The sequence below is a fragment of the Dipodomys merriami genome, unplaced genomic scaffold (genome assembly GCF_024711535.1).
Source record: "Dipodomys merriami isolate MVZ:Mamm:240054 unplaced genomic scaffold, mDipMer1.0.p SCAF_32, whole genome shotgun sequence".
NCBI lineage: Eukaryota > Metazoa > Chordata > Mammalia > Rodentia > Heteromyidae > Dipodomys > Dipodomys merriami.
The window spans coordinates 6,653,336-6,678,780 of NW_027204715.1; the positions used below are offsets into that span (position 1 = coordinate 6,653,336).

A 25,445-nucleotide genomic window follows, 5' to 3' on the forward strand; every position below is an offset into this window, starting at 1 on the left:
TGTGTGTGTGTGTGTGTGTGTGTGTACACGGTGGGGCAAGGAGAAGCAGGTCTGCAGGCATTCAGTGCCGCACAAGCAGGTGGTGAGCGAGACTGAGTGGAAGCAGGGCTGCACGGAGGGCGGGAGCCCGACAGCACCTGCGTGGAGAATTGGTTGAAATGAGATCCCCCTGAGCGTGTTGTAAGGGGGCAGAGGGAACATGTAATGGAGCTAATAAGGAACACTCGGAGCTTTAACTAAACCCAAGAGAACACAGGAATTGACCTCTAGAAATACCTGAACTGTCCAACAAAGAAAGCAAACCTTCCACAGAGCTCTACCTCCAGGTTTGAGGTGACGGGGGCAGGGGGTGTTGGGTTGGGGGGAGGAAGGGGTATGGCATGTTCTGTACACTGCAAGTGACAGGGGCAGCAGACAGCTCAATATGGCCAAGGACACTGGACAGCGTCTACGGGCAGAGGGTCCCCCTTGGTCTGGTCTGGAGCTTTAACCTCCATTAGAGTTTTACCTCAAGCCGAGAGCTTTGTGTCGTGTCCACATTCACTCCCTGCACAGGGTGGGGCTGGGCAGAGATCTGACCAGGGGTCCATTTACCTTGGACCATGAAAACAGTGGTGTTTAGGGGGCTTAGACTCAAGCCAGTTAGGGTGTGTACCTTTCTGACTCCTGGCATTTTGGGCATTTGGTACAAGCTACGCCCCACCCTGCACGTTTAGTATATGTCCTATCTTCCTGATCACAGGATGGCCTCCTGGCTAGGGCCCATCCTTCTCGGGGAGCCCTGGGAATCTGTCTCCATGACCGTTCCAGGACTGACTGGATTAAACCGCACCTGGGACTCAGGACTGAGCGCCCAGCACTGTACGTGTGGCAGGGGGAATGTGCTGTGGTGCACGCCCTTCCTCAGAGAGGAGACAGGGTGGGGTACGTGCCAGCAGAGGCACAGTGAGGGCCGGAGGCGGCAACAACCTATGCGAGAGAGGGTGTCTTCCGGGCTGAGACACGGCCTCCCTGTTCAGATTCAACTCCCAGAGCCTCGGCCATGGGGCTGCCCACCTGAGGACTGTGGTTCAAAGACAGCCCAGACAGGAAAGTCTTTGAGATTATTATTTCCAATTACCTAGCAAAAAGCTAGAAGTGCAGCTGTGGCTCAAATGGTAGAGCACTAGCCTTGAGCAAATAAGCTCAGAGACGGTGCCCAGGCCCTGGGTTCAAGCTCTAGAACAGGTTTTTTTTTTTTTTTTTTTAAAGTGCTTAGGATGCAGACCGTACAAAGGACCACAGGGAGAAGGGCCATCTACAAGGCCTCGAAGACAGGCCTCCCTGACTTCACCTTCCAGCCTCCGGTAGAAGGAGACAGCAAGCTGGCTCCTCACACTGAATGCCGAGGCGCACACCGCGTGCACAGGAAGAATCTGGAAGGAGCGAGGCTCTGGGGCCGAACCTCTGAGGACATCATCACACGACGGGTGTGACATTCAATCAGGGTGCTTGTGTGTTTTACCTTCGACTTGAACATGGAAAGGGTAATTAGGATTGGGAGCAGCAATGCTGACTTGCAACACAGACTCTTAAATGAAGCCGAGGGTTCCTTCTACAGAGAGAAGACACATGGAACTTAGAACCATGAGTCACACGGAAACCCAGACCTCTGAAAAGCTGTCTGATGTGACAGGAAATGAGAGCAGCCCTGACATGTAAGTTTGGAATATGTGGTTTGATATAACACACATATGAGACATATAGCATAAGAGTTCTTAACTCAGGGAATAGAACAGAAAAGAATAGAATAGAATTCAGGGCATTCATTTATGAAATAGGCCAAGGAAACCAACCAACCAACTGATCAACCGACAACTCTACATCTTTATTCCCAGGGCTGGGTGTTGGGATGAGCCTCGCAGCATGGGGTACTGTAACCCCCCGTCAATCCAAGCCACAGCTATTTTCCAGTCACATCACTGTGTCACAGTTCTGTCTAAATATTGTTAACATTCGTCACAGCTTCTAAGTGACAGTAGTCACTGACCTGGTTATTAAATCTCTGCAGGAAGAAATAATCACTTAAAAGAGTTTGATAACTGCACCCCATACTATTGAAGGCACGAACACGTGTACCATGAATAAACAATAAAATCAGCAAAGATCTAAAGGCAAAAAGAATGGGAAAGAATTTGGAAAAAGAAACAAGCAAGCACAGATAAACAGATGATAAGGATGGCCATGTTTCCAGGAGTTGTGACTCATTTGTTTGCTGGGGGGGGGATGATGGGATGATAGGGACAGATGCCACAATCCTCTCTGAGAGGGGAGAGGGAAAGCGGGAGGGGTGGCAATGGAAAATGCTGGATTGCCTGAGGACACACATGCCCAGGGTCCGGGTGCAGTGACTTCTTGTAGTACTGGGAATGGCGACCACTGTCCAAGCTCATGACGACCCTGGGAGGAATTCACAGCCTGGCCCCAGTGCCACGCGCTCCTGCTCACCTTGGGTGGACTTGCAGTGCCCGGCCACACCCACTGCACCCCAGCCACAGCTGCCAGGCCCCATCTGTTGACCCTGAGGAACTCACACCAACTGGTGATGTCTCGTGGGCATCTACCTGGCAATCCCCAAGGACCCAGAAAACACCTTTAAAAATATCAGTTAGATTGCTTCCTGGTAAATGGCACCCTTGAACACAATGGGAACGATGCTTAGGGCCATTGCTACCCCAGGGTGGAGGAGAGTGGGGGTTAACTAAGGACTCCGGGACAGCAGGGCCGGTTGTCTGGAAGGGGGGTGAGCCGCTGTCAGGAGGGAGGATGTTTCCTGCTCCATCATCTGCGCCCCCTGGCCATGAGAAGCACTCACAGTGGAATTTCTGCAGGAGCTATTTATCACTTTCTCTACCTGTCAGCCTGTCACATGTAACAATTAATTTGAGGATCCCAAATTGGTCCTGACAGGATGCCTCTTGCTACACCATGCCTAGATTTAGCAGAGATAAACACAGTTGTTAATTTCCCCAGCAGGGGATGTGGGTATCAGTCAGGGTCACTTTCATTAATTTCCATTCCACTCGGCTCGGCATTCACCTCGGATCAACTCTGCTGGCTTCCACGGAGTGCTGCGGCCGGTTTAAGAAGTGGGATGCATTTAAGAAGTGGGAGATTGTTCACCACTTCCGTAGGCAGTAGGGTATGAGAGAGAAGCAAACATTGAGAGCCACTGATGGAGAATTAGTGGGAACAATAGGCTGGGATAGATGCCAAATGTAATTTAAAAACCATGACTGATAATGAACTTTTCAGAAAGATATGTATGGGCCAAGCAACCTCCTTGAAATCTCCAGGTAGCAAGAGAAAACAATAGTCCTTCAAGCCTCTTCCTGGCCTCTGTGCTAACTCTCAAGGTATTCCCTGCTGCACAGGCTGGCTGCTGGCTGCGTGCTCACTGGGACCCACGTGAGAGTGAAGAGTGCCAAGGAGAGTCCTGGCACCCCAGCCACCGACCACCCAGAGGCAGACACTCAAGTCGTCTCCAACGTTACCATTCCAAGAACTGCAGCCAGGAAGGAGCCCGCAGAGCCGAGCAGCAGCCATCGCAGCAGCACGGCCAGCGTCTGATGTACCGACAAATCCTCTCTGCGTCTTTATGCTTCTGGCCACGGCAGCCGCCAAGTCCTAGCCATCAGCAGGGACCGTGATCGCCCAGAGCCGTGCTTCTTGATGGAATGTCAACACCAGAGAAACAGGCACACATGCCTCGCGCACCTGCGTCCTCCCCGCCCCCACCCCCAAGAAAGAGCAGGCAGTTTCAAAACATCTCAGTAGTTAATTCCTCTCAGGGTAACAGCCTAGGCTGACAAAGAGGGAAGATACTGAATTGGTAGTTCTTAAGATTAAAAGAACAATGAAAACCATGGAAATTAAGCCACACACACAGACACAGACACATACTCCATGTTACAAATGTAACTTGACTTGCACAAGGTCAGGTTGGCTGGACCAACGTGGGTCTCCCAAAGGGTTTCCCGTCTTTCACGAGGCTGTAAGAACAGCTCAAGAACATGGGGGCAGCAACTTGGAAAACAGCCCTGCTCTTGTGCTGGTCATCTGAGCACTGGGAGGCACCATCATGAAGCTCATGTAAGGGACAGCAGATAAGGGGTGGAGGCGCACACAGAAACAAGTATTAAGAAGCCCAGGGCAAGTGACAAATGCGACATTTCCCGAGCCTAGGAGCCTATTTAAGAAGTAAGGAAAAAGACTGCAAGCTACAGACACTAATTATCACATAGCTCTTTCCAGGGACAGATTCTATCAAAGGCTTCAGGCCAGACACTAAAGCTGAAGAGTAAATATGCAAAACCAAGCTCCCACCTCACTCAGATCCCTAGCCTGCACTGGCTATGCATTTCATTATGCTCCAGAACCTTCATCCTCACTATAACGTTGTGTTGTGATGCCATCCGCAAGGGCGGATTCCTCCAACTTGCCTGCTCCTGGCGACTCATCCAGTGCACTGGTCAGGCATGTTTGGAAGGTTACTGAAGCAAATGACAAAGCACAAGGGCCGCGCTGTTCAGGTACACCACAGTCAGCCCAGGAGGGGGGCTCGTGCGGCTCTGAGCCAGCCAGTATACCACCGATACTGTCCTCCCCACGAGACACGATTCTAGTGAAAACAAACCACACCCACTGAACTCAGAGGCTTTATGAGCACACCACTCGAATTCCAGAAAGGACTGGAATCAGGTGCCAACTCCTACCTGGGTACCACCCTTCCTCCAAAGCAGTCCCTGACTCAGTGAGGACCAGCTGGCCCCGTGAGCTCCTGCTCCGCTTCCTCCACTTCCGTCTCCTCCAGCACGCGGTGAGCTTCTCACAGGGAGAGAAGTGCTCACGCCTGAACTCTCCCCCCTTTCCAGAAGTGACAGATGCTTGTCTCGCTCTGTTGTCACCACTTCAGCGGAGACGTGTGTGTTGTAGACACCAAAGCAGACATTGACCAGAGGCTGCCCTGGACCTGGGGGAGTTCGGGGTTCCTTCCTTACTAAGCTCAAGTTCAAACTACTACAGGCAGACAAGGAGAGACCAGCTCTTGAAGACTACATTCCTACATCGGAAACTATTTCCTACCACATGGCTAAACTCAGGGTCGTAGATGCGCTGTCTCCTAAGGTGCTGACCACAACGGCCTGGAGGGGAGGTCCTGGGGCTGGGCTTTCGGGGCTGGTCAATCCAGAGATCCCGCCATCTGACACACCGCTCAGGTCTCTGGGGTGCATGGTTTACTCCTCCTTCCAGAAGTTGGGTTCCAGTGGACCTTATGACCCCACCTACCTTCTCCCTGCCCTCTCCCCGCCCAGGTGCCAGGCGCTTTGCTTTGCCAGGACCGGAAAAGGTACTTTCCATCTACAACCACATTTGGAATCTCTGGTGAAAGGAAAACAAGCCCTGCCTTGGCCAGCAGGATCCGTGTGGGGCCCTGGTGGCACCACCCTTCCCATTTAAGGGAAATTTTGTTTCTGCTTCTAAGTCATCATGAATTTCAGTTGCAGTGAGTCATGGCTGTGTTTTTTAAATAGTGACTCAAACGTCCGGTATTTTTCCTTCCTGATTTCCTTCTCTGCAATTGTCTTTGGGGAGGGGTACTCTCTGGCCCCTGAAATCCAGGGGTACGCCTGTCTCTAGAGTAGAGGGGCAGGGTTCCACACAATGGGAGTTCTTTAGGTTCCTACGTGGCTGGTGGGTGGTTCTTTGGTTCCTGGGTCCTGCATCAACGTCCCAGGTGTCACCAGTGCAGTGGCTGAGGCAGGCCGGGGGAGGGGAGGCCTGTGCACAGCTAGCCCGGCTTAGCTCCTGGTGCCCCCCAACCACAAAGCCTAAGCTGGCAATCAGGTGGAAGTTCATGGAAAACCCCATCTTAGACAAGCTTGGATAGAAGCCAGCACCTAGTAATGCGATCCTACCGCGCGAAGGTGTCTACAGTTGCATCTGTAGGCATTCTTCTCAATGACTTCCTGTCCAGGCTTGGGGAAAACATCTACTGTTTTCCCTCAACAGAAATGGCGGGAGGAGCATGGCAGGTCCCACTGCAGTCATAGGCCGTGGGACTGAAGACAAGGGGAGACTACAAGTAGAAGACAACTGGTCTGAAGGTGGCTGGCTGCATTCCATCATGTGGCCACTGGACGTTAGCATCTGGGACTATATAAACTTTTCATTCTCTGAGACCTCGTGAAGAGGAGATAGTACGCCCAACCGATGAATGGTGGTCATTTTCCTAACAGAAAGTCCCGCAGAAAGTGTCCAGTGCTGCTCTGGAGGTGTGCGTCTCCCCTCTCCCCTCTGGAGTACTTGCAGATATGTTGGTCAATTAAGAAGTTGCAATTAGCCACCCACAAGCACAGGGTAAGTTACTCACAGGGCATTTCCTTCCTTTTGCCGAGTGCAGGGTGCAGAAGCCTTGCCTAACTCCTTCAGCCTGAAGTGGGGTGAGGAGAAAGGAGGTCCCAGAGCAGGGAGAGAAGCAGACCCTCCCATCTGAGGCGGGACTGCAGGGTGCCAGGTTGCCAGGTGATAGGCGGGGCGTTTGTGAAGGCTCCACCCACTCCAGTCAAACAGGCAAAAACCATGTGGCTGTGAGGTGCTGGCCCAGAGCTCAAAGGCCAAGATGGAATGCTGTTCAGCGTTCTACCCTTACAAGTGTGACAGGGAGAGGGAGGGAGAGTATTTACCACTCATAGCATCTTAAAAAAGCCCACAAAAGTGGCATCTTAGTATTAGTTCCCCAAGTACCACTTCCTGCAGGTGACAGCAGTGCGGTGAGAACCAGATGGGACCTGTGCACACAGTGGGACTATCACAGTTGTGACCTGTGCACACAGTGGGACCATCGCGGTGGGGGGAGGGTGGGGGGAAGGAGGGGGCTCGGCTGACCTCACCTCCTCCTCTCTGGCAGTCTTTTCTTGGCCCCTGAGATCACCTCTGGGGAAGGAAGGTGGCTCTAAGCTTCACTGGGCTGGAAAGTCTCCTTAGGCAAACATTCCTAACTTGTGGCCTTTGTCCTGCCCAGACGATCCGGGCTGCAGAGCTACAAGATGCCTGGGTGCCCAGGTCAAGGTAACAGGTGGCTGGAGTGCTAGCAGAGGCCATGGCTGGTCACTGCCGGGAGGCCCGCAGGGGAGGAACAGCCACCATCAGACCAGCGTGCTACCAAGAGGGGACACCCCAGGTGTCCACGGGAACACCAGGGACATTGGCCCAGGGTTAGTGTGTGTGTATGGGGGGGCAGAGGCTGTCTGGGAAGGGTCCCAGGGCTGCTGAGGTACAGCAGAATGACAGACAGACATGACAGGCAGATGAGGCCAGGGTTCAGCCTTGGGCCTGGCACTGAAGGGCTCCACCTGCTTCTGAGGTTTTGGTCATGGGGACTGAAGGAGAAGTGAATGTGGATTGCTTTGTTCAGGCAAGGACCAGTCAGAGCCCAACAAGAAGACACACAGGGAGGAGACATGCGTGAGGGAGGAGACCTGTGTGAGGGAGGAGATGGTGTGGGTTGCGGGCACTTTGCTCCAGTCTGGGATGCCGTCCGAGATGCAGTCTATGATTCACAGAGAAACAGAACAAGACACGTTCCTTTTCCTGATGCCAGAGAAAGTGGACTTTCATTTTTTGTATTTGCTTACTCATGATACTAGTTTTCAAAATATTTGCTCTTGGATGAGTCATTTGTGTTCTTCTTAATCTGCTGGGAATGTGGTGTTCTTCGTTTGTGTGGGTTTCCCATTCATGTTCAAAGTATGTACTGGATCCTTATTATCACAGCTATATACACATACTGCACACACACACACATACACATGTATACACTTGCACACACACATGAACACACACACATGCACACAACTACTTAAAGTGCCAAGGAAAAGATTTAGATGTAGCTCAAGGGATGGACAGGAGAGACAGCCTGGAGACCTCTGGTGGTCTTGACCACACGCTTGCTCCATGTTTCCGAGCTTCAGGGAAGTCAGCACGGACAGCAACTCAGACAGGTGGAGCCCGAGGAGCCGAGGGACCACCTTCGCCGCAGCTAAGCCCTCCCGCTCCTGGCCCATCCCCAAGGGGCCCCAGGGCTGTGCACAGGCCTGCCTCACCTTCTGTTTCCACAAGGACCCTGTGTCCCCAGGACTGCAGCCACAGAGGGCAGCCATGTTTCCAGCTGAGAAAACGCGGGGCTGGCACGGCCACAGACCCACACTTTGTGCATGAGGACTTTTTTTTTTTTTTTTGATGAGACATTCATAGTATATAAAACATTTTTAACTATCCTAAATTTTACAAGTTAGTGGTGTTTCATGCATTCGCTGTCTGATGCTATCTTATGCTATTCATTACCACCATTAATTCTAGAACATTTTTATCATCACTCTGCATCCGTCGTTGGCAGCTAGTGATCTCTTCCTGTGGCTATGGGCTGGCTTTTTTCCGGGGACTCACGCAGCTGTGGTCATGGATATCGGGGCTCTTCAGAAGTGACGGGGCCCGTGGCGATGCTGTTAAGGTTTCGGCAAGGTCAACGAACCACCCAGCACAGCCACCAGGGCACTCCGGCTGTCTTTTGTTTAAAACATTTAAAAAATTGTGACAGGTATTACATCATAAAATTCACTACTTTCACTTAAAATTCACTGTTTTAAGTGTACAATTCAGTAGTGTTAAGTATATCTTAATCTATATTGTTCTAAACAGCTCTCCAGACCTTTTCCATACTGAAATCCCACGCGCCACCTCTCACCCACTGTGGGCGCCCTCCCTCTACCTTCTGTACCTCTGAATGATCCGCTGAGTATCTCAGAAATGTCTCCTTCCAGGCATGTGTTAGGATTTCCTTTCCTTTTGTAGACTGAATTATTATTAGTATTGTATACATGTGCCACATTCGATTCAACCATTCTTCTACTAATGGACATAGCCACTCTTGATTACTAAGTATGAATATCTCCCGGAGACCCCATCTTCAACTCTATTAGATACAGAAGTAGATTTTGGATGCCTTACCTCATGGATATTTAGTTTTTGGTGTCTAGATCCTTGTGGATCTTCAGCCGACTCTGGTATCTTACTTTTCTGGAGCTCTCTGTAGAAGCCTGGGTAGGGCTCTAAATCTGTGCTCTTAGGAGAGGGCCACAGGACACGGCAGTGCTCAGCACGGGTGCCCACGCCCTGTCCGGAGCACCGAGGGCCCTGCGGAGCAGCAGGCCCAGCCTAAGCAGAACTTTATCCCAGACTGCCATCAACGCTGCCCCATTCGCCTACTTTTCCGTTACAAAAAGAAGTAACTTAGTAAGCTGCTTAGCTATTTTATCTCAAAAGAATCGAAGCACCCGCCAGCACACCTGTCCAAGTACTACGTGTGTACATCCGCCAAGCACTTTCAGAGTGCTCTGTGTTCTGAGATGGTTGAAGTCAATGGGGTTTACTTAAAGAGGGTTTAAAAGTTTCGGGCAATGTACTTTTAATGTATTAAACTCAGAGGGCTCTCATTCTATGTACTTATTATATATTTCATCCTATAAAAACCAACCACTAGAGACGTGGTTTAAATTCGGCATACTTGTTTCTCACAGAGTGAGAAACAGAAACACTCTCCTTAAACAGGGCAATCAATGCTTGAGCCCCACCATAAGAGGGAGGGCTGGAGAACAGGCCGGGAAGGGAGCATGCAGCCTTCTTCTTCCTCCCCGCTCCCCCTGCCCCTCCCCTTCCTCTCCTCAGGGAGGAAGCCCTCTCCTGGAACACCCTCACCCCTTCCCTGAAGGCTCCTGGGAGCCTCATACATCAAGCTGGTATGGAGGCTGTCGTGGAACAGGTGCTGCACAAACCCTCTCAAAGCCCATCCCCAGAGCAGTAGGCCCCGAGGAAAGCTGGGCCTGCACGCCTCTTTCTCATCATGAGTCCAAGGAGTCCTGCCAGGCTCTGGGGACATACGGATGCCCATATGCTTGTGGTACGGCTTGTGGCTGTACCTCAAAGATGCGACTCATTGCCTGCCAGACTCCAGCCTTGCTCTGCTAGTGAGAGAGGAACCGGCGGGGGTCCTGCGATGCCAGAGGCCAAGTCCCCAGCAGTGCTGATGCCAGTGGCTTCCGAGGCACACTGTCTGTCAGTCATACCATGCTCCGTGCTCACAGGACAATGCTGAGAAACACTTTTCTTTTGAGGGTACTGGGGCTCGAACTCAAGGCCCTGCTGATTGGACAGTCATGCCTCTGGCTGATGGTTTTTCGGCTAAGTTCTCACTTCTGGTCCAGGCCTACGCCTAAACCCAATCTGCCTAGCACAGGCTTCCTGCACTGCCAGCGCCACAGGTGTGTGCCACCATGTCCAGCCTCCCTCCGTGCAGGTGGACTTTTCTGCCCAGGCTAGCCTGGCATAGCAATCTGTCCAGTCTCAACCTCCGATGTAGCTTGGGATGATAGGCATGTGCTACTGTATGCAGGGAGGGTCGAGAAGGGGTCTCTTTAACTTTTCTGCCCAGGTAGGCCTTGAACCATAACTTTCTGGATCTCAGCCTCCCTGCAGCTAGGAAGCACCAGTGCCCAGTGACAGAACTTCTTAAAATGGACATCATTGTGTGTCTACTGATTCTGCTACAACCTATGCACCCACCCTCCCACCCAGAGGGCTTGGGAGAAATGCTGAATACAACAAAACCAGTGCTGGGCCAACACAGGCAATCAATGCCTGCGCCAGTCCCTTCAGACTTCCAGGGCTATAATTTAGTTGGGAAAATGGGATTCACAAGGAAATCTGCTTTCTCAGAGGTGTGGAAGCAGATCGGTTCTCCACCCACCAACCCAGATCTCTTCACTTGATTTCACTCTCCCATAACATGGCATCTGTGTGTGATTCGGGGAATGAATCGAGTGCTCTCCTTTCATTCTCGATGTATCCCAAGTGCTGACAACTGTGCTTGCATGTCATATTGTGAGTGAACTTAAACGAACTTTTACAATATGAACAAGTGACTTAAGAAGATTCCTGCCCCCAATGGGCAGAACCGGACTTACTCCCAATATGAGAACAAGTGACCAAAATGGAAGGGAGAAAGAGACAAGCCCACACTTCTACCAGGACAAAGAGCAGCCACCTAATCAGATGTGACAAGAAACATCCCGCCCCACAAAGCCAGAAGTCATTAGAAATTCAACTCACATCCAGAATCATTAATGAGAACCTTTCCCTCAAGGGTGTTTGGTCCTTGAGATATTAGCTAATGACAGCACAAAGTCACAATGACTGCCAACATATTCCAAGTAATGCCCATTTCACCTTTATCTAGTAAGTTCCAGTCTACTCAGTACACCTGCGATCCCAACACTGAAGGCAGAGGCAGCAGGTTTGCAAGTTCAAAGCCGGTCTGAGCTGCCTAATGAGACCTTGTTTCAAACAAAGAATGTGAATACATCAAGAATGAATGCGGAAAACATGCTTTTGAATTGTTGGGGTACAAAAATCAAGGTTTGGGGCTCTGCATGGATAGAGCCCCTATCTGTTCTGGAAGGCTGAGGGCTGCAGGGTTCGGCTTGAACAACAGCAGTGTTGGCACAGCAGGAAGAGGGCCTCATCTGCCACATAAATTATTGCGCCACATTTGTGGTAGAGACGTCAACAGGCCGGCCACTGCCAACCAGTGCCCAGAAGCGTGAGGGGTTCCTGACTGATGTGGGCTGAGCTGTGCTCTGCCAGCAAACACAGCCACCCCTCAGAATGCCACCTTCTGTGCCAGGACTGCTGTCTTTCTGTAAAGGGGGATGTGGACCCTGATTTACACGTGGGCAGAATGCCACATGTGGACTGCAGCCGACCCTGCTCCAGCTGACAGGGAGCTCAGTTCTGCCAACACCTTTACCTTGAACTTCCCTCCTCCAGTACACTGTGGGGGAGGGACCAGGAGACGAGAGCTCAGGAAAACAGCTGAGCTTTGAGGAGTCCAGCTAGCTCTGATACTGGCTGCCAGTATGTCCACCTGAGTTTAGCAGAGCAACGGGGAGGCTGTGTAAGGAGGCCTGCAGATCATGTAAGTGGGGGCGGATCATGTAATTGGAGACAGGTCATGTAGGTAGGGGGCACCGCCCCACTGCTCTGTGCTGGTCTCTGGGGGATACCTGACTGGTACCTCATCTGCTCTGGAAAGGAAAGGGGGGAGACGCTAGCTGCTACACAGCCTCTCTTCTTGTCAGGATGGCCAGGTAAGACTCATGGCCAGGAGCCCAAGTCAAATGGCAAAACGGGCACTCATGAATATGGCAGTGCACCAGCAAGGGGGCATTCATGACTATTACACCACATCAGCAAGGAGGCAGGAGGGGGAGGGACTCACTTTGCCTGTGGCAACTTGAGCAGCAGAAGGTTGATGAAGCCAGCACAGTCTGCATCACCAGCCCGCAGCCCAACCAGCTGATCAGTGCCAGTGGCTCACGCCTGTCATCCTAGCTACCCAGGAGGCTGAGATCTGAGGATCGTGGTTCCAAGCCAGCCTGGGCAGGAAAGTCTGTGAGACTCTTATCTCCAATTAACCACCAAAAAGACTGATGTGGAACTGTAGCTCAGCAGTAGAGTGCCAGTCCAGAAAGGAAAAAGCTAAAGCACACAGACCTGGAGTTCAAGCCCCAGGACTGGCACACACATACACAAAAATAGTATAACCAGAACTTGAGCTGTATTCCTGATTTCACGATTTAAAATGAACAATAACCACTCAGAAACCTCATCCAGAATGTCGTTCTCCCCTGGAGCACAGTGTTCCCGAGTCAGCCCACACATGAGTTCACGCACATTTCCCACCAGGAAAGCCACACAGAGCAGACTGAGAGGGCACCAAGCACGTGGGCCAGTGCCTCTGTCTCCCCATGTGTACCTGTGGAGGGTGGCACCCAAGACTGCTGAGGTGAGGTCAAAGTCAGGGTCACATCTCCCCACACCTCCTTTCCTTCCCCTGGCTGAGACACCATCTGCAGACCAGTTGAGAGCAGACTGCCTGCCTCTGTCCTTTCACGTGGACACACTCACAGGTCTGCATGTATGTGGTAACTGTTCCTGAACTAACATCCCTCAACCAAACGTTAAATCAGAGCCTTCAGGGAAAATAGGCACTTAGCAAACAGGGTCCAGGACCCAAGAGGGCCGGGGCAGAGATGCTTTGAAGATCTTAACTCAAGGCCAGGAGTAGTAGTGCATATCTATACTCTCAATTACTTGGAAAGCAGAGATAGGAGGAGGATCATGGCTCAAGGCTAGCCCCAGCCATCTGAAAGATAACTAAAGCAGGGCAGTGTTTGTCTAGCAAGCACAAGACCAGCACCTTCATAAGCCACAGCACTACCAAAAATAACCCGTACAGCCAGAAGGTTGGGCTCAGAATTTTTCTACGTTGGCTGTAGAGGTGGCTGAAGTTTCATTAGAATAGCATCTCAGGGGTTCCCAGGGACTTCAGTCCTGGAAGCTGCAGCCCCAGTGGAGAATCACTGTCCGCAGATGGCCAGTACACACGAACCAAGCATGACAGTGACAAGCCAGGTACAAAGGAGCTGCAGAATCGCATTTCCTTCATAGGGCGGTCTGGCCTGTGGGGTCCTGCTGGACTCTATCAGAGCCCCAGGGGCCACGGGGCCCTCCTGCTCAGCACAGTCCCCTGGCTTTGGTGCTTGCACCTCGCCCACACCTGCGGGGGGTGGTAGGGTGACAGGGACAAGAAACACACAGCCCGGGGCTGAGCAGCCAGGACCCCTGGACAGAGAACACAGGCTCATGTGTAAGAACAAGCCAGTTGTACAGCCATGGCAGCATCGCCAGGCCTTGCCCACCTGGAGCTCTCCCATTCTTGGTCATCCTTGTCTCTCTCTTCTTTGGTGTCTCCCGTGTGAGGATGTTTCTGGACAATTCTCATCCCGCCGGCTTTCACTGGAAGAAAACACAGGTGGCACGGTGAGGGCCAGGAGCATGCCCAGGGACCCGAGGGCCTGCCGGCCAGGAGCGTGCCCAGGGACCCGAGGGCCTGCCAGCCAGGAGCGTGCCCAGGGACCCGAGGGCCTGCCGGCCAGGACTGGGCAGCCCAGCCCCAGCAGTGTGGAGAATCCACTGCTGACGACCGTGAACTGGGAGGAGGTATGGTTTATACAACACTCAGAGCCTGGGCTTCCTCTAGGCCTTTCTAGAAACATCCCCAGGTGGGCCTGCCCCAATGTAACCACATCAGAGGCCAGTGAGCGGGGATGTGGAGTTCCTCTGCTGTCAGCTATCAGTGATGATTTGCAGGGGGGAGGGGGGAATGGGGGTGATACAGCCAGGAGTGACACAGGACAGCTACAGCCAATGATGTAGCCAGGAGGATGGAGCAGTCCTTCCCAAACTGTGGCCAGCCCCTACACTTGGTAGATGCTCATTACTGTTTTACAAACAGCTGTGTTGAGATACCAGCCATGCACAACAGATTTCACATGCCGAGCTGTGTCATACAGCAACTGTGAGTGTATTCATCACAAAGATCAATTTTTATTACCCTGAGCAGTTATTCCACACTTCTGAATAGTCAGTTTCCTGTCTACCTCTCCCCAGGCTCCCGGCAACTGGTCCTCTAGATGAAGCTACTCTGGACACTGGGATAGAAATGGAATCATAAACCACATGGCTTTCGGTGACTGGCTCCTTTCACAGCGTGTTGGCAAGGCCCATCGACATGGAAGCGGCTCTGGACCGACTCCCTGCCTTAACATCAGCCCCTCCATAGCACAGCCACACATTTCAGTTACGCCCTCATTGGGTGATGGGCACTGTGTCTCTGTTAGGAGCACTGCAGCCACGAGCAACACTTGGACCCGCTGTGTGTCTGCTCCCATTTTCTCAGGTATATTCCTAGGAATCACTCAGCAACTCCATTTACCCTTTTGAGGAGCCGTCAGACTGCGTGACAGAGTGACACCGCTGCACTGAACGGAGCACTTCCGCCCCTGTGTCCCCACGTGTCACCTCGTCATGACAGCCATCTTGGTGGGTATGAAGTAGGTGCTCGCAGTAGTTGATCTGCATTCTCCTGGTGGCTAACAAGGAAGCAGGAAGGGCTTGGGGATTCTCGGACCTAATGAATGTGGAAAAAATGCCAGGCTAAACAAAACCAGCTGGTCTGTTTCAAGAGATTTCGAGTCTTCAGACATCATAAAGCTTTATGAAGGCATGGAAAAAGCAATCTCCTCACATGCATTTGACAGTTTTTTTCCCCTAGTCATCTTGATCATTATCATTTCCGGGCGCTGGTGGCTGTACTGGAGGTTGAGCTCAGGGCCTTGAGCTTGTCACATGAGAACTTGACTTCTTGAATCACAAACCCAGCTCTTTTTAACCCTCATTATTTAGGGTTTTGCACGCACACACACACACGCACACACACGCACGCACGCGCGCACGCACGCGCACACACACGCACACACACACGCACACGCACGCACACACGCACACACACGCACGCACGCACACACGCACGCACGCACACACACACGCACGCACACACACACACACGCACGCACACACGCACGCACACACGCACGCACACACGCACGCACACACACACACGCACACGCACACGCACGCACACGCACACACACACAGATGTACCCATGTATGTTTCCCATATAGTTAGTATAACACGAGGGCACCACCATGTATAGCTACTGGTTGAGATGGGGTCTCGTGTTTATGTCTGAGCTGATCTGGATCTGTGATCCTCCTTATCCTAGCCTCCCGTAGCTAGAGCGACAGGTGTGTATTGCTTGAGATACAGTCTCACACGTATACCCAGGCTGACTCTGAAACTTCTGATCACCACCTCCTGAGTAGCTAGAATCATAAGCATGAACCAATGGTGTCGGGCCTTGTTTATCATCTTGAAGCAATGTGTTCATGGAACAGGGTTTGGAAATTATAGCTCTACATCCCAAAATCTGACCTCCCCTGGCAGTGTGCGGCTAGCTTCCCTGAAGAAGCTGCATCTGTAGTCACGATCTTGCAGACTGCTTGCCTCGGCTCACGAGAACATCGTGATTGCAAATATATGGAACATGGAGAGCCAAAATGACACTGGGCTATGTTAGTTGCTTAATAGCTATTAACTTTTGACCTCTGCCTCTGACTCTGTGTCCCCAAGACTATTTGGTGAAACTCCCAGGAAGTATTGCAAAGCAAGCAGAGCTCCAGCCTCTACCAGCATGCGGAACCTGTACGGCAGATTTCCCAGCTTTGCTGCCGCCAGGCTTCCCAATTCCCCAACAGTGTATTTGTTAAGTGTACTGGTTTACTTTTTTTTTTCAATTCTGAGGCTACATAAGTTTGTATAACTTGTTCACATGAGAATATGTCATGCAGGGTCCCTACAATCTGAGTTCCTGAGCCATGGTCCTTCATTTCAGACTAAACAGTTTTCCTATCAAGGACAGTTGCTATTTTATGTTGAGAGCGCTCAGCTGCAGAAAGGCAATGGATGTGTGAGACTGAGAGACCGAAAGGAAGGAACAGCCCGGCTCAAGCCAGGCATTTTCAGGGGACTCACTGGCCCCAGGGTCCTGGTTTTCCTGCCCCAGCCCTGCCTTCACCTCAAGACAGCTGTGGAGCCTTCTGCCAAATGCAGCGCACATTCCCCGTGCAGCCGGCTTGGGCGGTGCTCCCACTTGGTATACGCTGAGCCCAGCACAAATCTGTGATGCTGATGATGGGAAGGAGAGGCTGAATGCCAGGTCAGCTGAAGCTCGCACACTCCCTGGAGACACAGCCACGCCCAGGCCTCAGGAAGATGAAAATGCCTGCTGGTCCTCAGGGCTAGCAGCTACCTTGCAGATGAATGTCCATTAGGAAAGAGCAAAGCCGGAAGCAAGCAAAAAAGGGGCTGAGCTTACACAGTGCATCTGCTGGTCTGGGACTGGAACCGACACCTCCCTCGGCCACATTCCTCCTTTCAACGCACAGGGCATGTTCTACTATGCAAAGAAATCAGAATCCAGGACAGCAAGTCTCTCAGAAATCTGCTTTTGACACCATCGACTGATTTTTAATCATTTTTAGAGCTTTTGTTTTTATGTGTTGTCCTCACTTTATCAGGTCCTTATGGTTGAGGTCTTACTCTTTTTTCATGCTTCCAATAACCTTTGTAATCATTTCAGATACCCTTGTCTTATATCTGTATATCTGATTATTCTGCAATCTGAGGTCTTTATGAGTCTACTCCAGCTGTTTTTTTGTCTGCAGCTTCTTGCTCCTGTGTCAGGTGACTGTGGGCTTTTTGGCTTGTCTTCTCTGGGTTTACTCTGTGGCCCAGAGTGAGGACAGCAGCCCTTTACAGAGGTGTGCAACTGTGTTTGTCAGAACAAAGGTACAGGTGTCTGGAAATCCTTGTGCGGGATTTCTCAACAGGGCAGCTTGGAGACCACACAATGTAAACTTAACTCCACTCATGAGAAGCAGCCATGAATTTACAAAGTCTCAAGGAGACTTTCTTGTCCCTAGCCAGGCTCCAGGCTGATACAACAGGGCTTCTGGCTATCCTACTGTGTTACGGGGCAGGCCTCTCCCTCCCCCATCTTCTGCAGAGCTGGGATTCTGAGCACCCAGCATAAGACTTTGGGGTCCTGTGGCCTGCCTCACGGGGAGGGGGTGGAAGGGGAGACCTATCCTGTGCTAACTGTCTGAATAGCACAAGGTCTTCCTTTGGTTTTGATCCCTAGGGATTTTCTTCACTTTTGAGTTCAGACTGAAAAGCAAAACACAACCCAGAAAAGATCTCTCATTTGCTGGCAATTTCTTAATCTAAGTTTTCCTAGCTTATGTAGTCTGCCACTCCATTAGAAATGGTGATTGGAAATAAAGCTCTTAGCATGTTAATGTGATTTTCTACTCTTTTGAAATGTTAGATTGGAGAATTGTGAATGTTTTTAACCAGAGTAAGAACTTAAAATAACTGTCTCATTTAATGTTTTTAAAAATACATTTTCCACCTCCCCCTACCACCCCCATGCCAATCAGACACTAAAGGAAGATGCTATTAGCTCCCTCCCACAGATGAATATTCAAGTCCTTAAACCTAGAACCACAGACTATTCCTGTATATGGAGATAGGGCCTCTGAAGAGGTAATGAAGTCAAACTCAGGGCAGTCCTCATCCAACAGAGCTGGTGCTGGTGTTAGAGGAAGAGGCACTTGGGATACAGGTGCATGAAGGAAAGACCAGGTGAGATCCCGGGGAGGAGGCCCGCAGGCCATCTGCCGGCCAAAGGGGGAGACAGGCAGCCCAAGGAGACATCTGCCCTGTCTATACGCTGACCTTCAACTTCCAGCCACCAGAAAAACGAGAAAAAAATGTCTGCTGTTTGAGCTGTCCAATCGTGTTATTCTGTTACAGCGACCCTTGAAAACGAACACAGATGCCGATTTAAAATGATCACTGAACCATCGCAACTTTGCCGACAAAAAACTTACACTATAACTCCCAGATGTGTTCTATAAACTGACTAACAGTAAGACAGGCTGTACAACAAAGTACAAAGAAAACTGGTAACGAATGTCAAGGTGACATTTGAGACAATCTGGCGAAGGCAGTCTACTCCTCAGCTGAAGTTAAGTACGCACTGCCAGGTTCATTCACCTATACTGGCACTTGCAGCCAATTCAGTTTCTAAAAACAATTAACTTCATTAATACCAATCAGTGTGTTTGGGGATTAATGCAGCAATATAAGAAGTGGTGATAATAAGGCTGAAACGGATCCATTTTAACTTTCCATGCTGCCAAAAAAACCCACCAAACAACAAACCCCAAACCACGACAGTACATATTTACTGATTGCTGCACCAGTGTCTCTAGAACTCTATTCATAAAACAGCAATGGCAGAATCATTTTTCTCAGTAATTGTTGCAGAATTATTTGCAAATCTAGAGACAGGAAAAAAAACAAAAAAAAGAACTCAAGTTCCTGTAAGGCTCAGCCAGCAAACAGCGCAGAGCTGGATTTCAAACACACCAGACCTTCCCAGCTGGACGCAGAGCAGAGTCCCCTCAGGTGACACAAGTGCTGGTCCCATCACCTCCAAGAGGGACAAGTGTGCACTGGAAAGCCAAAGCTCTGCAGAGTGACTTCCAGAGCCCCATAGGGAAGGGAGGGTGCTTCCTCCTGGGAGCTGCAGTACAGAAGCAAATGTTAGAACCGACAATTAGATAGGAGATCTGAGAAGCCAATGGTCCTGGCCCCAGCCGGGCTGCTGTTTCTAATGCTCCACAGCAGGTTGAGAAGCTAGAGGAGGAATGGGGAGTCTTGGGCATCAGAGTACTGCGGGAGCCCTGTGCCTGGGTGAGGTCCGTGGGGAGTGAGGAAGGCTGGAGGATCACAAACATCCCCAGCGCTGTGACTGCAGGTGCCACAGCCGGCCTGCCAGGCAGCGAGCTGTGCTCTTGCCTGAGAAGAGCAACTAAGGTGTTGTTAAAGGGATGCTCATACACTGCACAGAGGGACAGGTCCCGAGGCTTGTGCAGGTGGGAAGAACAAGAGGAAATAGCCAGTGTGTGCTCAGTGAGGAGTAAGCCTAGCGTTGCAGACAGAGCAGGACCTTGGCAAGCGAGCAGAGGGAAGTGGAACTGGGGTGTGATTTCAAACGTGCACTGCCCAGGGAACAGCCTAGGGGCTGTGGTCTCTGGAGCAGAGCTAGCTCTGCAGGAGAGGAGGAGTGCCTGGCCAGCAAAGGGAGGAAGCCCAGGCGCCTGAGGGTGGAGGACAAAGGACACAGGTTGTAAGGATCCCAGGGAGTTCGGCTCCAGAAGGTGGGTTCCCACCAGAGGTTGGCTAGTATGCACACACAGGTGCAAGCAAGGCCGGTGCTACAAACGGAGCTGCAGCTGCATTCCGGCATCTACACCCAGATGGGTGTAAGCTGTGGAGGCTCCGGAAGAATCACAGCCGGTGAAGGCCTCAGGCTCCCAGGCACCCAGGACTGAGGAGGTGCCCAAACCAGGAAGGCTGGGTCTGCCACAATACTGTGTGTTCCACTCATGGCACAGCTTTGAGCCCAAGGACCAAGTAGGTGGTGATTGAGCCGGGCTGAGGACCCCTGTTGGGCAGATGACTGAGCAGCTGGGGCAGCAACCAACCATCTTGGGTAGTTTTGAGTGTAGGGAGAGAAAGGGAGTCTAAAAGGTCCAAGGGAATGTGAGATTCAGAGGCTAGGAGCTCTGGGAAACACCTGTCAGGAGGAGGGGACTTAGTGTCTGCCAAACTAACTCCTAGAGTCCCTTGCAGATGGGTCAAGGCTGTTTAACGGCATCCTGGACAGCCTTCTGCAGGGAATGGCCACTGAGGAGCGGGGGTCACACGCTACAAAACTCGTGAATGTATTTCATGGCAAGGCGGAGCTAGGCGGCCCAGGGAATTCGGTGGCCAGTCAACTGACCTTAAAACACAGAAACGATTCTGGTTATCACCCCACAGCAAAGAGAAGCGTCAGGGCCAGCCTGCATAGCACGCAAGGGCAAAGGGAGCCATTTCAGTCTTTGACAATGAGGAGGGGTCCACAAGCCAAGGCATGTGGGTAACCTCTGACACTGGGGAAGGGCAAGGAAACCAATTCTCCTGGGTAGCCTGCAGAAGAAACCATTCCTGTAACACCCAGACCTTGGTGTGATCGATAGTAGTGAGATCAACTTCTTACCATATGAACAGTAATTTTAAGTTGTGGTTTTGGAGAACACTAAGTTTACTGTGATTTGACACAATCATCACAGAAGCTAGCACAGGGAAGGAAGCAGGCCACTGAGACCCCACGGGTCATACCCCAGCCCTGACCATACCCTCGCCATCAGCCGCAACCACTCACTGAAATAGCAGTGCCAAAGGGCTGGGCCTCTGGATGGCTCGCCGAATCTAGTGTGTTTTACAGAAGTGGATCTTCTTCACGTAAACAAGCAGGTGGCCCAAGCAGGGAAGGGAAACAGGCCACATAGAAATGCTGGAAGGGGAGGATGATCCCTTCTGCTAAGGAACAGAGGTGAAGCCTACACCTGTCTTGGAAGCGCTATAGCCCATCCTGATTGGAAGTTTCTAGAAAGAAGCAGTTAACTAAGGGGTATCTTGCTCCCTGCATTCCTCAACGGCTGATCCGTGAGCAGGTTGAGACCACAAGACCTTGTTTAGCCAGTCTGCAACAGGATAACACAGTGGAGGCCAAATTCACTTTGCTACTACCAAAAGAATGGTCTCCGTGATGTGAAAAACTTCCTACAGGAAGTCAATTCAGGGAGAATGATCACTCACACTTTTTTTTTAATGCACCCCTGCCTGATGTCGGACTGATTAGTCTAACAAAGAAGAGAATTGGGGGGGGCATGAAAAAATAGTCAAGTGATCTGTTTCCTATTTTATTTGAACTAAGTCATGTTTATATTTCCACTTGACTGGTTCAATGGGGGATGTAAGTCTACTTTCTCAGAGAACCTGATGTGACATTAGTAACCTTCAAGGCTATTGTATATCAGATTTATGAGACTTCACTTACCCATGGTTTGGGCACCCCTGGGAAATGAGGGGGTGTGCAAAGGGAGAGGTGGATACAGGTCGGCTACATGTATTTACCAGCAACTGTACCCACCATCTCTGCCAAACTCAGGCTGGACAAGATGAGCAGCAGCAGGCTTGAGTTTGATCCCCTCTCCCTTCTCCTCCCCATGCCCATGCTGATACTCTGAGAATAGTCCCTCCTTCTGACTTTGCAAGTCTAGTTTTGCAATATCTCTCTCATAGAACAAGGAGTCTCAGCCCACTTCCCTGCAAATATTTTGTAGCAGGGAGCAGTGGAAGGTCAGAAATCATTGGGACAGAATTAATTTAGGAAGATATACAGGGAACATGTGATACAGCTCTACCAATCACTCCCGAGTAACAATACTGTGAATTACATGGCACGTTCCTCCCGGCGCAACTCTTTATAACCTGCAATAATCTCATACCTGCAACTTTTCATAAACTTCCATGATCTCATACCTGCAACTCTTCATAAACCTTCAATAATCTCATACCTGCAACTCTATAAACTTCCATAATCTCACACCTGCGACTCTTTACAAACTCTCTTAATTTCATACCTGCAACCCAAACCGATAATCTCATCTTCTGGAAGGTGGCAACCAGAAAGTTATGAGTTCTATGTTGGACTTCTGAGGGCCTAGCAGGCGAATGCTCTTCTGGCTGGACCTGGTGCATGGCTCACTCCATACAGCTCAGCTGGTATTTTAAATGATAGTCCTGGACATCCCCATGGCAAAGTGGCTGCTAAATGAATAAAGTGCCAAGAGCTCTGGATTGTGCAGGCACATTGTAAGACTCAACAAATTCTACAGCTGCTATTTCTTCCCCTCTACTACCTCAGCTGGCTGAGGGAAGTACCACGCCCATAGCGCACAGCAGAGAGCTCAGATGGAAAGCTGGAAGCACCTAGAAGGAGATAGGAGAAGAGGTCCTGGAGGAGACTCATTTGGAGCTAATATTTACTGAGTATTTTGTGCCAGGCTCTGAGTCATATCCCCAGAAGCCAGGAAAAGAGGAAAAACAGTGCAGGTAAGTGTGATAAGGAAATAAGGGGTCGAGGTATTATGGGGATGGTCAGGAGGGGACTTGGTTCAGACAGCAAAACAATGAGAAGACACAAAGTATAGCAAGAGAAATTCAGTGTTTTTTTTTTATTATTTCTGATTGAGGATTTCAGCACACACGTTATTCAATTGCAACACTTAAAGTGTGTCCAACATTTTAAAGGCAGGTAACATGATTTATGAACTGTGCTCTTGGCTATTCTTCCGCTCCACCCCACCTCCAACCTGCTATTCCTTTTTTTTTTGTCAGTTGTGTGAGGTTTGAACTTTGGGCCTGGATGCTGTTCCTTAGCTCTTCAGCTCAAGGCTAGCGCTCTACCTACCACTTGAACCACTTTGCCACTTCCAGTTTTCTGCGTGGTCTATTGGAGTTAAGTCTCAAGGACTTTCCTACTCCGGCTGGCCTTTGAACCGTAATCCTCAGATTTCAGCCTCCAGAGTAGCTAGGATTTCAGGCATGGGCCACCAACACCCAGCCCCCTGGTTATTCTTGATTATTTTTATTAAAGTGGGTTGCCTGGTTTTCTTTTCTTTTCTTTCACTCTGCAGAACTGCCTTCTGGCAACACCAGACTAAATAAGAACACAGGGTTTGCTGGGGAAAAGAAATCTTTGCACACTGGTCCTCAGCAGGTTTGAGATCATGGATCAACACCCAAGGGTGCTGCTGAGAACTGGAGTCTAAACTTACACCAGGGCACCAAGCCTGACCTCTCTAACTCCCGCCAGGTCTTACTACCTGGTAACCACTGTGCTAAGCACTCCTTTGAGACTTGGGCTCCACAGACTAAAGGCCCCACCTGGAGTTTTATCTGTAGGATCTACTACACTGGGGTGTTCCCACACTGAACTGGAAGGGCCAGAAAGAAGGAAGTCACAGCAAGAGTCACATCAGCAAAGGCAGCCCCACCAGCGACAGCCTAGGGAGAAGAGAAGTGTCTGATCCTGCCTGGAAATTCCAGATGAGGAAACTTGCACCCTAGAGAAAGAACGTGGATCTGGGCCTAAAGTTCACTGCTAGAGGCACAAAGAAGCTGGTTAAATTTGTAATTCAAAAGCCTGTTTACTTTCCAAGTCAAAGAAAATCAGAATTCTGCAAGGAATTTCTCCCAGGGAGTAAACCCATCCCTCCAATCTTAAAAAGCTCCATATGGCTGTGCAGGAATTGCATTTTCATTGCTGCTACACTGATTTGATATCATTCCAGCAGATTGGCTGTAAGAAAGGCTCAATCCCAGAGAGTGGCCTCCAGCAGAAGTAAACTAGAGGGTCCTCACTCTGCAGCCTAGGTCTGCGGGCATGGAATTAAGGGTCAGAGTTATCTTTAAAAGAAACCCCGTGAAGGGTATTTTGGGGGTTGGTTTTGTTTTTTGGTCGGTTGTGGGGCTGGAACTCAGGGCTGGGGTGCTGTCCCTGACTTTTTTTTTTTTTTTTTTTGGCTCAGAGTTACAACTTTACCACTTTGAGCCACAGCTAGCTCCACGTCCGTTTTTCTGGTGGTTAATGGGAGCTAGGAGACTGGCCGACTCCCTGCCCCAGTAGCTAGGATGACAAGCTGGAGACACCAGCGCCCTGCAAGGGTATTTTTGTTTTTGTCGTGTTCTCCCCCTCCCCTCCCCAGGCTGAGCCTAGGGCTCTGTGCAGGCTCTTCACACTGAGCTCCGCCCTCAGCACACTGTCCTCCCCGTTTCTTTGACACACAGGCAACCAAAATTGCCCCCAACGGTTTCCCCGACAGCTGGGACATTTCCCCTAACTCCACGCCATCGGAGTGCCCCGCATCAGCTCTCTACTTGCAGCTCCGCTGGGCGGCGGTGCGCGGGGGTCCTCCGCCTCCAGCGAGGCGCAGCCCACTGTGGCGCCTGCGTGCGCGCCCCGTGCGGGACGGCCGTGGAGAGACCGTGCGGGACGGCCGTGGAGACTCGCGGCGGCTGGAAGACCACAGAAGCGAAGGAGACAAACCCCCAGAGTGAGGCTCCGCTGCAAGTTTCTGTTCTCCAAAGTCCGGGCTCCCAGCGCCGGGGTGCGGGGCGCGGACCCGCAGCGCCGCGCCCGGCCCGGGCCGCCAGGAGGGACTCCAGGAACCGGAGCGAGCCGGCTGGGGGTGCGCGGCGAGCGCGGGCCGCGGGCGTCCGGGGAGGACGGCTCTTGCCCGGTTCCATCCGTGGGTCAGCAGCTCAGGATGTGCCTGAAGCCCTCGGAGCACCGGCGGACCGCCACGGCCGCCCGCCGCTCGCCCAGGTCGCGCAGGGGACCCGGGCCGGGCGCGCTGTCCGTGGGGCTTGCATCTGAACTCCGCGCGGGCGGGCTGACCTCCCACCCCACCCGGCCCGCGCGACCCCGCCCGGCGCCCCCCGAGGAAAGCGGAAAGGACTCAGTACCGGCGGGCGGGTGTCCGGCTTTCGTCTCCAGTTTCCCCTCGGGAGGCGAAGACATGGCGCTCGGGCTTCGACGGGACGGCGGCACTGAGCGAGGAGGCGCGGGAGCACGCACCGCCACCGCCGCTGGGCAGGGGGCGCGCCGCCAAGCGCCGACGTGGCGGGCCACGCCCACCCGCGCTCTGCGCGCTGACGCCACCGGGCAGGTTTCTGCCTCGCCACCTCCTCGCGCCAGTATGGAGCATGCGCAGTGGCCAGCGCCACGTTGGAAGGACCTTCGCGGTGAGGAGGCGGAGAAGGAGGGCGGGGCGTCGGGAGAAGAGGAGAGTCTACGGGTGAGGGGCGGCGAAGGGGCGTCGCCGGCCGGGGGTTTGCCGGAGCTCCGCGAGCGGGGCCGGCTGCT

At 51.6% G+C, this 25,445-nt stretch overlaps 1 protein-coding gene across 1 annotated transcript in view; it reads right to left on the reverse strand.

The window, feature by feature from the left end:
• Window positions 1-25,196, reverse strand: part of Dap (death associated protein) — a 39,609-nt gene extending 14,413 nt beyond the window's left edge. Inside the window, exons 1-2 of the mRNA XM_070042189.1 lie at window positions 25,046-25,196; window positions 13,857-13,953 (exon numbers count right to left, since the gene is read on the reverse strand). Coding sequence (XP_069898290.1) covers window positions 13,857-13,953; window positions 25,046-25,100 — 152 coding nt within the window. The 5' untranslated portion in view covers window positions 25,101-25,196. The remainder of the gene's footprint in view (window positions 1-13,856; window positions 13,954-25,045) is intronic.
• Window positions 25,197-25,445: the final 249 nt, after the last annotated feature.